Genomic DNA, 15,083 nt, shown 5'->3' on the forward strand with positions numbered 1-15,083 from the left:
GTCCCGTTGCACCAGCGGAAGAGAGCGATCATGTCTACACCGGTGTACACCTAGCATGCGCATATACCACGCTGGTCCAGCAGGCGGTGTCGCGTGGCATTCGGCATGTCTCTGTGTGAGGCTAGTGGATAAGGACGGGATGCCCTTGTAGCTCGTCTCAGCCTGATTGTAAAGCACCCCTATCCCTGTCCATGTCCTGCAAGGGCGAATCAGGGTCGGTGCTGCTTGCGAATTATATTATTGGACTGGCATAACGGCTGCATTCTGGCAAATGTGTTTACGATGGAGCGACGGGCTGTAATACGGAGCAACCCAAATCGAGCAAAAAGGCGATGTCATAGTTGGTTCCGTGTCAGAAACAATTCGTCATTGGGACGGCTGGCCTCCGAAGTTGAGCAAGAGACTGCGTCAATGAGGCTTGAGGCAGAGACAGGTCAGTTTTTTTCCAGAAGGAAGCGATTGTGCGTGAAACCTTGCTGGGTCATAATCCCGGGACGTCGAACGCATGCAGCAGCATCCGTGTGCTTGGAGGCGCGGAAGGCTTGCAGCGATCCGCGAATGCGACGTGTCTGAAGAACGACCGCCGGCCAAATTTCTTAGTCGTGAGGAGTGCGCATTTTGTGTCAGCGTCGGTGAGCATGTCTGCGATGATCAGGGACAGCCTGGAATGACTGCGACTCAGTGTATGCAAGACGCTTCCAGAGGCTTTCCAGAACAAACAGCAGGCGAGATTTTCAAGCCGCCGCCGGGCCCACTCACCGCAAGCCGGACAACGCTCTCATTACGGCAACTGGCGATTTTGCTTTGGCAGCATGGTGCGCGTTATTCAGGTGGCGGGAGGGACATGAGAAGTTGTTTGCATGCCGCAGATGTGATGAGGGTGTAGTGCGGCGAGGGTGGCTCCTTCCTGCTTGCTGCGGACGCGAGGGTTGGTTGAGGGAGGAGCGACCCGTCAGTGGGCAGTCGTGCCCACGTGGCGCGAGCCAAAACCGATACCCAGATACCCGTCACAAGCAACGACGATTAAGCAAATGCGACAACAACACAGGGCGGTTCATGATACTGCAAAAGCAAGCTGCTATGAACAGGTGCTGTCAAACATGAGCCGCCACCTCTACAGAAAAACTCCACTGCGATCCCGACGACCAGTTACCCGGTTGGCTGGGAGCGAACGAGGACGACAGGGCTGCAAGAGAGGTGATTCAGCATAGGCAGTGGACCGGCCGGGGAAGCACATCCGGAACGTCTGTGTGGCGTCTCTGAACCTTCTCTTCTTGCTTCTGGCGTAGGCCAACAAACGCGACGCGGCACGCACGAGTCGACGCCGCCGGTCAAAGCAGCGAGACGGGAGCGCTGACACTGTCTCATCTAAGCCGCCTTGTCTGGAAGCGCGCGGTGACAGTGACAATAGCAGCGATAGGGTAGCAAGAGAGGACGGGTGAGATGGATGAAGCGTCTTGACCTTGCCATGGTACGGCGGAAAAAAAGAGTTGCCAATATCGCCCATCTGACGGAAGCAATTGACAGCGTCTCACCCTTTGCATCTGCATCCCAGCGAAGCCGTTGATGTGGCTACCTCTAGCGCAAGAAGCTAAGGGCCTGCAGGTACGGCTTTCTAGCGCGGCACTATCCAAGGGGGATAACCGGCTTGGTGGTAACAGTGCGCAGATCACCCTGGCTCCTGACGATGGCAAGGGAGCCTACCTTGAAACAGGCCGAAAGACCCGTCGCTCCCGATGCGCAATGTAGTCAGGGCTTTTGGTAGAAAAGCACTGTCGCTCATTTCATTTGTCTCGCCGAAAGGCCAAGGCCACCTTTGGCAAGTCAGTTAACAGGCCCCCTTATTCTAGCTGCGAATATAGAAGCTTCAGGGCGCCCTTCGTTTAATTCCTGCCATCATCATCTCTCACTTTCAAACTATCCACACTCATTCTACTCTCATCCCCACTCCCCAGTCACTGCTAGCCAGTCCACGGGTACACGACACTATCTAATAAAGCTCGATACCGCCTCGCCGCTCTTTGTATCGCCTTGCAATCAACACTCGCCGACCTTCGACACTCATTCTCGTCTTTTATCCAACTCGCACAGGCCAGGTGTTCAGCCGGCGTCTTACATGCTTCAGAGCTCAATCGGTACGTTGTACATTCAGCGCAGTCTATATTTGACTTGTTTGTGCGACATTATTCTGACTTATAACCAGACCACACACTCATCAACAACATGATCTTCAGAGAGTCAGAATCCAACAACATGGGACGCGGTGCCTACGATACCACTGGCACCCCCAAGCCTCCTCCACCACCGCCCAAATAAGTTGCGCGCCAACTTTCCCAGCGCTTGCCTCGCCATTGCCTTTTTCCATCGCAATGCACCTGCTTTTTCGTGGCAAGCTGGTTGTTCGGTTAGGACTAGAGGGATTGCATCCCGCACCTTGTAAGTCACAGCCAACTCACCCTGCATGTACACGTCCACTAACAACGCATCAGACCAACTCCACATGAATGTTTCATCGCAACCGCTACAGGCGCAACTTACTCGGTTTACGGCGCATCTTCTTCCACGGAGCCATCTTGGGATTACCGCCTTTTAATCATCCGCGACCATTTCGATTCTTCAGCGTCCTAATACCCCTGCGACTTCGGGCATCCACCGGCGTTATCAAGCGAATCTCGCACAGCCCTGCTCACCTACTTGCGTTACACGTTCAGCGACATTCCCTTACGGCAAAAAGTTCTTCTTCATTCGGCGTTCACTATAGACTCGGTTGGGCCCAGGCATAGATACCAAAAAGGACCCTCACTTTCTTTCATTCGGACAGCGTAACAGGTTAGATTCTCGTGCCGGCCCTCACCGGCATCAACGGCACGAGTTGTATTGTACTATAGCGCGTTGGAGTGGTCATATTGACGACCACGACTCAACGATTTTGTTTTCTTTAGACGGCTCCTCATGAACGGTATGCATGGGCCGCTCTCCCCATAGCTTTGGACATTAGACTGAGCGCCTGGGCCTTTGTACTTGTGTCTCGCGACTCAACTGGCTACAGTTTAGACTAATCAAACATCTACTCTTATCAATCTTCTCTATCGTGACGACATGGTCTCTGCATTGTGAAGCGTCTCATCCACCCCAGTGGTACGTCCATGTCACACGTGGCGCCGCGGATCTCCGACACGGGCATATCGATATGCATCCGCAATGGCAGCGATCCGCCTCCAAGCCGTATCGAGTGGCGACCCTTGCTTGTGCTACATGGTGGATGTTTTGCCAGACGTGCTGCGGGCGCTTCGATGGGTAGCTGCGAAGCTTGGCGGTAGAGTGGAGACCTGGCACTGCACCCCACGAATACAGGCGCGCCGAATTGCACCTCACCATAGCTCCACCACCACCACGTCTGGTACCTCTCTGCAGCCAATACATCCTGCGTAGCCAAATTCAACAACCACCACCATGGCCAACATCAACTGGCGGACAATCAACATTGACGCCTTGGATCCCGACAGCCCCGCCAACTTCGACCTAAGCTCCCTCACGCCCGCCGTGCAGCCTGTGTCGACGGCCGATGTCCAAAACAATGCCCAGCAATTACGGCAACTGCTCCGTGGTGGTGACAATGAGGGAGCCCTCCTAGGAGCGCTGGAGAACCCACCATATGGCGCAGACGACAAGGGAAAGGTATGTTGCGCCTCAGCATAGCTCTGGAATAGCTCAAGAGACAAGAGCGCCCCAAGTCTCGCTGGACTGGGAGCCATGGCTTCCACCTCTCTGGACTTGGGCTACCGACGACCAGGTCGGCAACATTACACAGTGCAGAACCAAGCTGACAAGCTCCGCTACTCCAGGAAGCCCACCTTGCGACCGTCATCGAGATCCTACAATCCATACGCGCGTCGGACATGTCACCAATGCTGAGCCGGATATACGGTGCACCAGGCGGAACCGAGGCATTGGACGTCCTGATGAAGTACATGTACGTCCAGCAGCCTCTCCTTTGTGCCTTCTGCCACCCCCGTTGGGCTCACCGCCAAACATGTCCACAGTCGCACATTCACCACCTCCGACTAACAAATGTATTTACAGCTACAAAGGCATGGCCCATGCTACACCTGCAACCACCAAACGCGACATCACCCCCCAACCGACCGGTTTCTCTCAAGTTCATACCCGTGGCGGCGGCGAAGGTGGTGGCCAAGCAATGAGCGTGCTCCTCAGCTGGCACGAGAAGGTACGACCCCACGCTCTTTCCTCACCCGTCGTTATCTGGAACGGCCCATGAACCGGGTGGCATCCCACCCTCTGCCGCACAAAGCACCTACTACCTATCGTTCTGCTTCCGTCACTAACACACCAACAGCTTGTGGAGATAGCGGGCCCAGGCTCCATCTCTAGGGTCATGAGCGATCGCCGTACGGTTTGAATGGTTAAACAGTCATCGCATTCCGCAACAATCATCACCAAGGGCGTTTTTTTGGAATCATAACTTAGGACTGGGCTGGCTGAACGCTAGCTTCCATTGCCTTCGATAGCGTTCAGTCCATACCGAGGCGCAGTAGTAGAGCCCAAGGCCCAACGGCAAAAGCAGAACCCGAACAAATCATCACATTGCGCATTCTCTTCCCGTTCTCCCCTCCCTTGCCCACATTACGATCCCAAATCCCAAAATTTACACAGGCATAATCCCATGGCGGAATGCGGAATAATATTGAACGCGCAACCGTCCTACAATCCTCTTGCACTCGCAATTTTCTTGCTATGACGCCGCAATCCATGTCCTTGCACAACTACGCGCACTGACGCCCATCCTTCTACCGGCCTTGCAGAACCCTTCTTCAGCCCTACTTATACAAACAGACCACAACGAATCCTCATTTCGCGGACACGGGAAACACGTAACGCTAGCACAGCTAACTTTCATTAAAGCGGCAACTGACTTATCGACGCGGCATAGCTTCCACGCGAAGCTCCTAGTGCCATGCTAGCTTTCTGAATCGGGAAAGTCCTTAGGTCATGGTCCGCTAGGTCATTTATGGATGGCCGTTGGGTGATGAAACGCGGGTTCCAAGGTTACGGTGCTGATCGCAATGGGATTGGGAGTGTGACTTGTTCGCGACGATGAAGGTCCGTTGTTTCAATTATCCCACCTGTAAAGTTCGAAGATCCAAAGTTTGTCCATCTTTATCTCTTTATCGATTGCACATACGCAAGCTTTATCCCTCAACCAAGGAACTGCACGTTTCGTGTCGCTGGACCCTGGTTGGGCGGAAATTTTGCTTCAAGACGGACTGGGACTGGTTTGTTTGATGTGCGAACGTGTTTCTGGAAGCATGTTCGGTGTTTATGCGTAGGGCTGCGACGCCGCGCTATACCACCCAACTCATCTTCCTCGCCTTCAGCTCACACAGGTACAGTACAAACTTGTTCGCGCTATGCAACGTCGTTCCTTGATACGAAGAGTTCATCGACGGGACGGGTCAGCTTACATACAGAGTATGACCGGCAGCAAGCTTTCTGCGGCGAGACATGACATGGATGGGTATGATGGTATGGATTACCTCGGCCGGTCCTCGATCGGCATATCACCGGCATGACGATCGGGAAGCGTTGACATATCCGTCTCGCGTCTCCGTCTCGTCTCAGGTAGTCGGCTATGCAACGCTTTGGCAACGCTTCAAGCATCATCGGAGTTGGGCGTGCATCGTCGGAGCTGTCGTCGTCGCACCTTTGCAGGGCTTGCACGTGGGAGACGCGAGACAAAGACGTGGATGCATGGGGGAGACGTGGGGCACATGTCATGCTGCGGACCTTTACTGTACCTGGCTATGACATGCAGATGCGTGCATGTCCGTTGCTTGTTTGGGACGGTGCTGGGAGAGAGGGTGGTGGCATGTCGACGCGAGTTTCAAGTTGCGAGTCGGTTCCGCCCACGCGACATTGGAGCGGATCCGCTGCTGTGTGAGGGAGTTGGCATCCGGTTGTAGTTGCTGTACTTGGTTTTCTTCGAGGCTTAGGTGCTGACGTTGTGGTCCCCGAGGTTACCTTTCGAGTTCTCGGCATCGGGGACTTTTTTTTCTTGTCGATAAGCTCCAAGGGTGAGATTTCGTATCCTTACTGTTGGATTCAAAGTTTATCGGATGAGAAGCTGACAGTATTGTACATGGAATGTTACCCATTTCTCGGGTGTAATCAGAGTTGGCGACGTTGGTCTGAGCTTACGTGGAGAGGAGGGTTGTTATCATGAGGAAAACTCTTACCACACCTCTCTTACTTCGAGTCACCATATGGACCAGACGTTTCGATGCACCTTCTTGTAGTGACTCGGTGCAAACGGGTAGCAATCCTTCACGTCTCCCCTCTCATCTACCAATATCTTGCCACACTAACATTCACACCTCTTCAGCTTGCATGTGCTTTTGTAAACTTCATGGCTGTCTGTACATAGATCATACGTCACAGGACTTGGGAAGACGGCGACCACTACAGTCTAGAACAAATCTCTTCTTCTTCTTATGAGATCCATCCATCTCTTCCCGCTTCAGATCTCATTTATCCGAAGTTCTCGTTTCTTTTTTCTTCCACACCAAATCTATCTTTACAAACTTTTCGTCATGTGGCTTGGATAAATCCACATCAGGGTCTTTGTCTTCTCCGTTACTTCTTTTTTTCTTTTCGTATCAATCCTTATCTATGCGAGATTTGGGCGTTCTTCGTGGCTTGATCGTCGCGTCACTGTGGCTTGAACTCACACAGGGTCTGTTTCCTTTTTCCTTGCTTTTCTGTTGCAAAAGGAGGTGTGGGTAAGGTGGATACAGCGGGCGGTGTGGATATGGGAAAGCGAGGCTGTTTCGTCCTCGTGGGTGTGCACTGTTCCGTCGTTCCGGCAGAAGGAAAAACGTGGAGGTGTGGTATACTTATGGTATAGGGTGTGTGGCAACGACATGTGTGGAGATGAGAAGCCTAGCCCTGAAGATGATAACACTCGGGGTACTCCGTTGGTTCTGCTTTCGGATTCTAAATGATTTAACTGTGGTAGCGGAACGTCTTCGTCGCGTATGCGTGAAATCAGTTGTTGTTAGATGAGGCAAGACGGCCCAGCACACTCAACTAACTCAGTGTGATGATACCAACGCAGGTGTATCTTCCACACAACTCGTATTCGCTATCTGTACCTACAAAATACAATGTTTTTTTAATGTTAGTCGTTTAGTTTTCTGTCGTTGTAATTTGATCAACACTTTTCGGAGCTGCATCAATATCAATATCGCTATTGTTGTGGTGCGTCTTGTCTTCCTGGGATATATCTACATTGACGTTTTTCTACCCCAAACCCCAATTTGATGCACTTGCCGAATGTTTCGAGAGAAAACGTGCTATGCTGCATGCATGGTAGTCGCGCTCTTAGACGCACGTCATATCCGATTTTCATCGCAGTGGAGACGAGACGGTCACATGTGAATGGAGACGAAGCCTTGAATGGAAAGTCTAAGGTATAAGATCGGCTGAGAATGCACGTTTAGGTATGTAGGGCACAGCTTTAACATTCGAAGAGATGCCTGTCTTTATCTTCAATGCTTTCCCAATCATACCTCTACTATGGCTAACGTTGCTAGTGTGCCTATTGGCTATAGGTTAGGCATTATCACCATTGGCCAGTGTCACAACTGTCGCTTGTGGTTGTCTCGATTCTCGCTATCGCCTAAACCAATGTTCTTATCATAGTTCTTGCTGGGGTCCCTATCATCGCCGATGTCCTTGTCGCAAGTATCACCAGGATGGAGACTATACATACATGATAGCAAGGGCATAACGTGATTCCTGATTGGGGTGTTGCAACAGGAAACCTGCCGCTAGTAAATACCTCGAGCAATTGCATATTACACCATAGCCTTTCCACCCACCATTATAGCGTTGCAACAAGAGGTTTCGTGATAAGTGGCTTGTGGGTTTTAACGGCAGTCCAAGCTAGCTATAGATCCAAAGCCAATGAACATAGATGATACTGACAAGGAAAATGAATAGGAAATAAATATCAAGGGTATCGCGGCCTTCTACAGGACACCAGCGCCATGCAGATCCAAGCCAGCCACCCATCCAGCACCATATACTACATCAAGACCCATAACAGCCAATTCATACCAACGTCCAAAACGCAGTCCCAACCGCTCAGTCGTCTTTCTTATCATCACCATCATCGTCATCGTCATCATCCGTCTTCCCCGGTACAGTTTCCATCTCAACCTCCCCTTGCACGTTCCCTTTCCTATCCCTTGTAGTAATCCTGTACTTACCTCCATCCCAAAGATCTTTGAACGTAAGCTCCTTGGTCCTGCCCAAGCTCTCAATAGCACCAATACGCTCCAGCGTCGCTTCCAAGAAATCCTCAAACCCGAGTTCAGCGCAGATTTCGTTGAAGGCACGTTGCATAGGCACAGAGTCTGCGCGAACGACAGCGTGTGAGTCGATGGAGAAGATAGATAGGTCATGGTGTTGACGAATAAAGTCGGAGCGTGTCATGACGAAGCGGGCGCGGTGGAGGGGGATAGAAGGGAGGATGTGGCCAACTGCTGGGTCATGGTTTACGTCCATTTCGTTAAACTTTTTATAAAGGGCGTTGGCAAGAACCATTGCTGTGGACTATTTTGGTCAGCCCAACATTAACGAACAAGAGAGCTTGTGTGTACATACCGCATACTTCTGCTGGTCCATGACGTCGTCGTCCATCTCCTCGCCTAGAATCGCGCAGTTGTTCAGGAACCAGATTTTCTCCATTTCGCAGATGGTGTCACATTTCTCGATCATGTTTTCTGACTTCGCTACGCGGTTTAGGAAGGTCAGACGGCCCCCGACTTTGTCGTATACTTCTTCCAGAATAGACTCGTGGACTTTCTCGCCATAATACTTCATTCGGTAATTCTTTAGAGCTTGCATGGCGCGATCTTTGGTCAAGTCTTTGATCTGGTGTACTTCCATGCGTGTTGCATACTGCTTGAGTCTTTCAAACACCCAGTATTTGTCTGAGTTAATGATGATAGTTGCGAGGTTGGCGGCTGCCCATTGCTCCGCGCGTTGTTGAATGAGCTCGAGAAGGTCCCTACCATCTTCATTATCTCGGATGAGATGTGCGGAATTGATGATAAGGATGAGCGGTCTTCCGACTGTCGCACGGCGTCTCAAAGCCACCTTCTCCAGTTTGTTGAATGCTCGCTCAATATCCAGGATAGCACCAGCGTCGCGAGGTCCACGGATAGAGAAAAGAGACCCGATGTTGTCTTCATGGTATTCAAAATCGAGACATCGGCCAAGTCGGACACGGAAGACTTCCAAATCTGCATGTGCTTCCATCATCGAACATCCTTCACCATTAATCTTATCCATGGCGTCGATGAGCATAGATGTCTTGCCTGTGCCCTTTTCGCCTAGGAGCAGGTGGTAGCGGCCTTTTGTCTCACCCCAGACGATCTTGTCAATCTTCTCTTGCTCATCACGTGGGATCCAGCGATCATAGTCCTTGTCATCACCATCCATGTCTTTGGTGACTTGTAGTCGTGTAGGTTCACCCGTTTTCGGCATCTCTTTCCCAGTTGCTGCAAGCTCTAATACAGGATCCCCCTCCCGAAAAGCGTTCTCCATCTTTTCGAGAACATTCCATTTGTAGTACTTAGTATAGCCGATGCCGACACATCCTAGGATGAAAATACTGGCTCCAGTGGTGGCAGCAGCCTCGAACATTTTCCAAGCCGTGCTCTTCCATGCTGCCTTTTTCGCCTCACGCTTCTCCTCTTCGGCCTCTTCCTCTGCTTCGGCCTGCTCAACGGCATCGTCAATTGGGTTTGGCGTGTCGTTGCCAGGAGTTGGAGGACCGGATTGGCCACTCAAAGCGCGCGCCAACGATGGGTGGAACAACCTTGTTCCTCGCAGCACCGGGCCAGCCTGCTGGGAACGGTATGCGAGCGGCTGTCTTGTCAAGGCGGCATGAGAGCGCGCAATGTGTCGTAGCATTAACATTATTGACGTTGGCGCGTTACGTCGGGTGTCGCGTGCTTTTACACGTGTCAAACGCAGGCGCCTGTCAGGGGTTCAACGGAGTAGGAAATGAAGGAGAAATAAACGAGAGACAGAGACGCGTGAAAGAAGAGACAATTGAGATGGACGGGATGAGATTGGAGGACAGAGACGCCAATGGAGGCACCGCGGTCTTGTTACGCCGGTGTTGCGATAATTTGGCGCAGGGGCCAAGTGCGAGTGCCAAGTGCGGGCAGGAGCGCGACAGCATGGTGGAGTTGTACACATCCATATCGATAACTACCTGGCGATGACATGGGCGACGGATTCTAGAGGTGACGAGTGAGCGTGTAGGGCATAGTAATCTCAGAATTACCACTTTCCCACCTCCCGGTAACATGGGGGCCGTCTTTCCGACGACATGTGTGGCCTCGGAAGTGGAGAGCGAGCTTAGCGGACCATCCCGGCGCCCTCAAGAAAAATATTCTGGAGATGTGACCGGCGCAGTCCCCTCTCCTCCATACACTCCACGCATGTCATTGTACATTAATGCGCCTATCTTGTACATTACCTTCTTTCACTAGACCGATTCCCTCTTTCCGTAGTCGTTCTTTCCTGGGGTTGTAGGATTTCTCGATATATCTCACGCCCGCCATCATGGCCGCTAGTACCAATGACGCTTCCAAGTCTGGTGAGCTTCCCGCGCCCGCACACGACACCAGCCTTGATGGAAATTTTCCCGGGGCGCAATAGAAACCCGTATAGCTTTTGGAAACAGTATGGCTAACACGATTGATATCACAGAGGTCGAGAAGACTCCCAGCAAGGACGTAACTACAGATGGACCAACTGAGGGCACAGAGGAAGATGGCGCTGGCCAAATGCCAGACAGTATGTCAATCAACGACGCAAGTATGAGAGTCGACAGACTGATCACGTCTAGACATCTTCCAGGTCACCATCAAGCTCCCACATGAGCCATTCGAGATGCCAATAACGGTGTGTACGTAAAAGAAAACATAGTCAACGAAAACTCATTTCCGCCAGATCTCGACGGCCGAGCAGGTGCAAGACCTCCGTCAGAACATCATCGAGACGCCGCATACCTTCCAGTACTCGTGCTTTCACCTAGAGCATGATGGCGAGCGAATCAACGATTACGTCGAACTCTCTGAAGTCAAGGGACTAAAGGCCGACTCGGTGCTCACTCTGGTCGAGGATCCGTACACGGAGAAGGAGGCGCGGTTACATGTTGTCCGCGTGCGGGAGCTCATCGGCGCTGCTGGCGACCGCACCGATGCGCTGCACGGTATCATGGCCGGACTGTCATTGCACGACACTGTGGGACACGAGCAGGCCTCGAAGCCAAAGGCCGATGGCCCGGAGCAGTCTCCATTGGCCGACTACGACTTCAAGGCATCAGGCGCTATCAAGAACCTGCTGCCTCCCACTGAAGAGGCCGCGCCCAAGACGATCAAATCCATCGCCGTATCGCCTTGGAACCCCCCGCCATACCACCTCCGGTCCAAGGGCCACCTGCTGTACCTGGTAGTCACCACCAACGAGAACGAGCAACACCACATCACAGCTCACGTCTCTGGTTTCTACGTCAACAAGTCGTCGAATGCCAGTTTCGATCCGTTCCCACGACAGCCACCAAAGGACAAGCAGGCACACTCGCTTCTCACTCTACTTGAGGAGCTGTCGCCGTCTTTCCGCTCTTCGTTCCAGGAACTGCTCGAGCACAATGCGAAGAAGGAGTTGCTTACCATCTTCCAGCTCTCCAACGCCATCCCCGCTAACCCCTGGCTGGTACCCGCACCCACCTCGTCCCTCACCCCACATCAGCCAGATCTGGCGCGGACACAGGAGAGCTACCTGATCTCAGGTGTTGAGAACACCGAGACACTCCGTGACTGGAACGAAGAGTTCCAGTCGACCAGGGAGATGCCAAAGGAGGCTGTCCACGACCGCGTCTTCCGCGAGCGCCTTACTTCGAAGCTTTTCGCCGACTACAACGATGCTGCAACCCGTGGTGCCATGTTGGTAGCACGGGGCGAGATTGCACCCCTCAACCCTACCGAGGCCAAGGATGCGCAGATCTTCGTGTACAACAACATCTTCTACTCGTTTGGTGCTGACGGCGTTGGCACATTCGGTGCCGAGGGTGGTGACGAGGCTGCACGTGTAGCTGTCGGCAAGGACGTTTTCGGTGTCCGCGCTGTAAACAACCTTGACATCCAGAACCTCTTCACCTCTGGAACCGTTGTCGTAGACTACCAAGGAAAGCGTATTGTCGGTCAGAGCATAGTTCCCGGAATCTTCAAGCAGCGCGACCCCGGTGAGCACCAAATCGACTACGGTGCGGTTGAGGGCAAGGAGATTGTCGCCGACGACAAGTCGTTTGTCCCGCTGTTCGAACAGCTCTCCAAGGCGCTGCGCGTCAAGAAGCATCCCGTCTGGGACAAGGACAATGTCCGTCACGAGCTTGAGGGAAGTGTTGAGACTAAGGGTCTGATTGGTACGGACGGCAGGCGCTACGCTTTGGACCTCTACCGCCTCACACCTCTCGATGTCGCCTGGATAGAGGCGCACTGGACTGAACCCAGCAAGGAGGGTGAATCGAAGCCATCAGACAAGGACTATCCCCACCGTATGACAACGCTCCGTCCTGAGCTTGTAGAATCATACGGCAGGCTCAAGCTTCGCGAGTACGTCAAGAACGAGATGGCCAAGAAGACGACAAAGAAGGACGAAGCTTCTGCAAAGGAGACCAAGGCCGAAGAAAGCTCGTCAGAGGAGGAATCTTCAGAAGAGGAGTCTTCGGAAGAGGAATCATCCTCGGAAGAGGAAGACTCTGATGAGGAAGAGGAGAAGGAGGAGAAGGCCCCCAAGGCCAAGAAGCTCACAAAGGCAGAGAAGAAGGCTGCGGAGAAGGCTGCCAAGGTCGCAAAGAAGGATTCTGAGAAGAAGCCTGATGCTGATGACCCAGAGCAGGAGCGTGTCGACATCTCTGGTTTCTCGTTTGCGCTTAACCCTGACGTCTTCTCTGGCCAGAACCCGCAATCCGAGGAGGACAAGAAGGAGTGGGAGAAGGACGAGGCCGAGGTCCGTGCTGCTTGCGAGCACCTCACATCAGAGGTCATTCCCCGTATGATCCAGGAACTCAAGGATGGCGAAGTCGGCTTCCCAATGGACGGCCAGTCTTTGAGCAACCTCCTGCACAAGCGGGGTGTGAACATCCGCTACCTCGGAAAGCTCGCCGAACTGGCTGACCAGGAAGACCCGAGACTCCAGGCTCTGAAGCGTCTTATTGTCCAGGAGATGATTGCACGTGGTTTCAAGCACTTTGCCAACTCCAAGCTGCGCAACGTGTCTGCGCCTTTCGCAGCACCGACCGCTGCTCACCTGCTCAACTGCTTGCTCGGCGCTGACGTTAGCGCGAAGCCTGTAGCTGAGTGTGACAACGATCTTAAGAAAATGTACCCCGAGGACGACTTCAGCTTCGAGAAGCTCACACCCGAGACTCTGAAGAAGGAGGTCCTCGCCCAGATTGCTCTGCGATACCGCTACAACCTGGGAGATTCGTGGATCGAGTCAGGCAAGGAGCTTCAGATGCTCCGTGAGGTCTCACTCAAGCTGGGTCTTCAACTGGAGTCCAAGCCATACGCCTTCACCAAGGCGGCGTTTGAGGCAAGCGCTCCGGCTGAGAAGCCTGCTGCGCCGCAAACAAACGGCCACTCCACATCCAGCAAGAAGAAGAAGAACAAGTCTACATCCACTCCGCCAGTGCGCACAGTTAGCCCCACTGTCGCCCTTGCTCCACAAACTTTCCATGCGGACGATATTCTGAACATCGTACCTGTCATCAAGGAAGCTTCACCTAAGAGCTTGCTAGCTGAGGAGGCACTGGAGGCTGGTCGCATGTCGATTGCTCAAGACCAGAAGGAGCTAGGACAAGAACTGCTTCTGGAATCTCTCCAGCTCCACGAGCAGATCTACGGTGTTCTGCACCCTGAGGTAGCCAAAGCCTACCACACCCTGTCTAACTTGCTCTACAGCCTCGACGACAAGGTCTCGGCTCTTGAGCTTGCACACAAGGCTATCATCGTGTCTGAGCGCACTCTTGGTGTTGACCACGCTGACACTGTGCTTGCCTACCTCAATGTTGGTCTGTTCGAGCATGGTTCGGGTAACACCACAGCTGCTCTGATCTACGTGCGTCACGCTCTTGAGCTTTGGAAGATCATCTATGGACCTGACCACCCTGACTCTATCACCACTCTCAACAACGCTGCTGTCATGCTGCAGGCCGCAAAGATGTACCACGAGTCCCGTCTCTGGTTCGAAGCATCGCTCGCCGTCTGTGAAGACGTCTGCGGCAAGAACTCGATCAACACAGCTACCCTGCTGTTCCAGACCGCCCAAGCTTTGGCGCTTGACAAGGACATGCGCGGCGGTGTCAACCGTATGCGCGAGTCCTACAACATTTTCAAGGAGGTTCTCGGTGCTGAGGATCGCAACACCAAAGAGGCTGAGAGCTGGCTTGAACAGCTCACTCACAGCGCAGTCTCTCAGGCCAAGCAGCTCAACGATCTCGCCAAGACCCGCATCCGCCGCATGCAGCTTCCCGGCCGTAACCCACTTCGACCGGCTGCTGCGACGCCTTCTGCTAGTGACGCCGCTGCCGCTGCCGGAGGTCAGCGCACTGGAAGTGGAAGGGTTGACCAGCGCAAGATTGAGGATCTTCTCAAGTACATTGAGGGAGACGCGCAGAAGGCGCCGAGCAAGAAGAAGCAGACGAACCCTAGGAAGAGGTAGATTGTGTATCGTTTCTGACTCGTGTTACGAACGAGTCGCTACGCGTAAAGTTATACTGTAGTCTGCGCGAACGATGTGTATCATACTGGAGCTGTTCGCGCAACATGCTTCGGCAGCTCTCACGAACCTGATATGCTTTTCCTCTTTGGGTTTTGGGCATGGCTTGCATCTTTGGAGTTTTCGGGATGGATGGTGACGAGATGGAATGTCTTCACGACATACCGGCGGCAAAAAAAGTTCTTCCCTGCTATACTATAAGC

At 52.9% G+C, this 15,083-nt stretch overlaps 3 protein-coding genes across 3 annotated transcripts; 2 read left to right on the top strand and 1 right to left on the bottom strand.

Annotated features, from left to right (window-relative positions):
* Positions 1-3,453: 3,453 nt before the first annotated feature.
* Positions 3,454-4,420, top strand: J4E82_003561 (uncharacterized protein; the record flags this gene model as incomplete). The annotated part of the gene is made up of 4 exons (XM_051729846.1): positions 3,454-3,678; positions 3,846-3,973; positions 4,084-4,228; positions 4,358-4,420. 4 exons carry the CDS (start codon positions 3,454-3,456, stop codon positions 4,418-4,420), a joined length of 561 nt encoding a protein of 186 aa, XP_051590520.1.
* Positions 4,421-8,163: 3,743 nt separating this feature from the next.
* Positions 8,164-9,999, bottom strand: J4E82_003562 (uncharacterized protein; the record flags this gene model as incomplete). The annotated part of the gene is made up of 2 exons (XM_051729847.1): positions 8,164-8,634; positions 8,686-9,999. The coding sequence occupies 2 exons, from the start codon at positions 9,997-9,999 to the stop codon at positions 8,164-8,166; spliced, it is 1,785 nt and encodes a 594-aa protein (XP_051590521.1).
* A 660-nt stretch (positions 10,000-10,659) lies between these two features.
* CLU1 (Intracellular distribution of mitochondria) lies at positions 10,660-14,823 on the top strand (the record flags this gene model as incomplete). Its single annotated transcript, XM_051729848.1, has 4 exons — positions 10,660-10,693; positions 10,807-10,893; positions 10,946-11,001; positions 11,050-14,823. The coding sequence occupies 4 exons, from the start codon at positions 10,660-10,662 to the stop codon at positions 14,821-14,823; spliced, it is 3,951 nt and encodes a 1,316-aa protein (XP_051590522.1).
* Positions 14,824-15,083: the final 260 nt, after the last annotated feature.

The sequence above is a fragment of the Alternaria postmessia genome, assembly GCF_024291825.1.
Source record: "Alternaria postmessia strain BMP 2775 chromosome Unknown scaffold_15, whole genome shotgun sequence".
Taxonomy (NCBI): domain Eukaryota; kingdom Fungi; phylum Ascomycota; class Dothideomycetes; order Pleosporales; family Pleosporaceae; genus Alternaria; species Alternaria postmessia.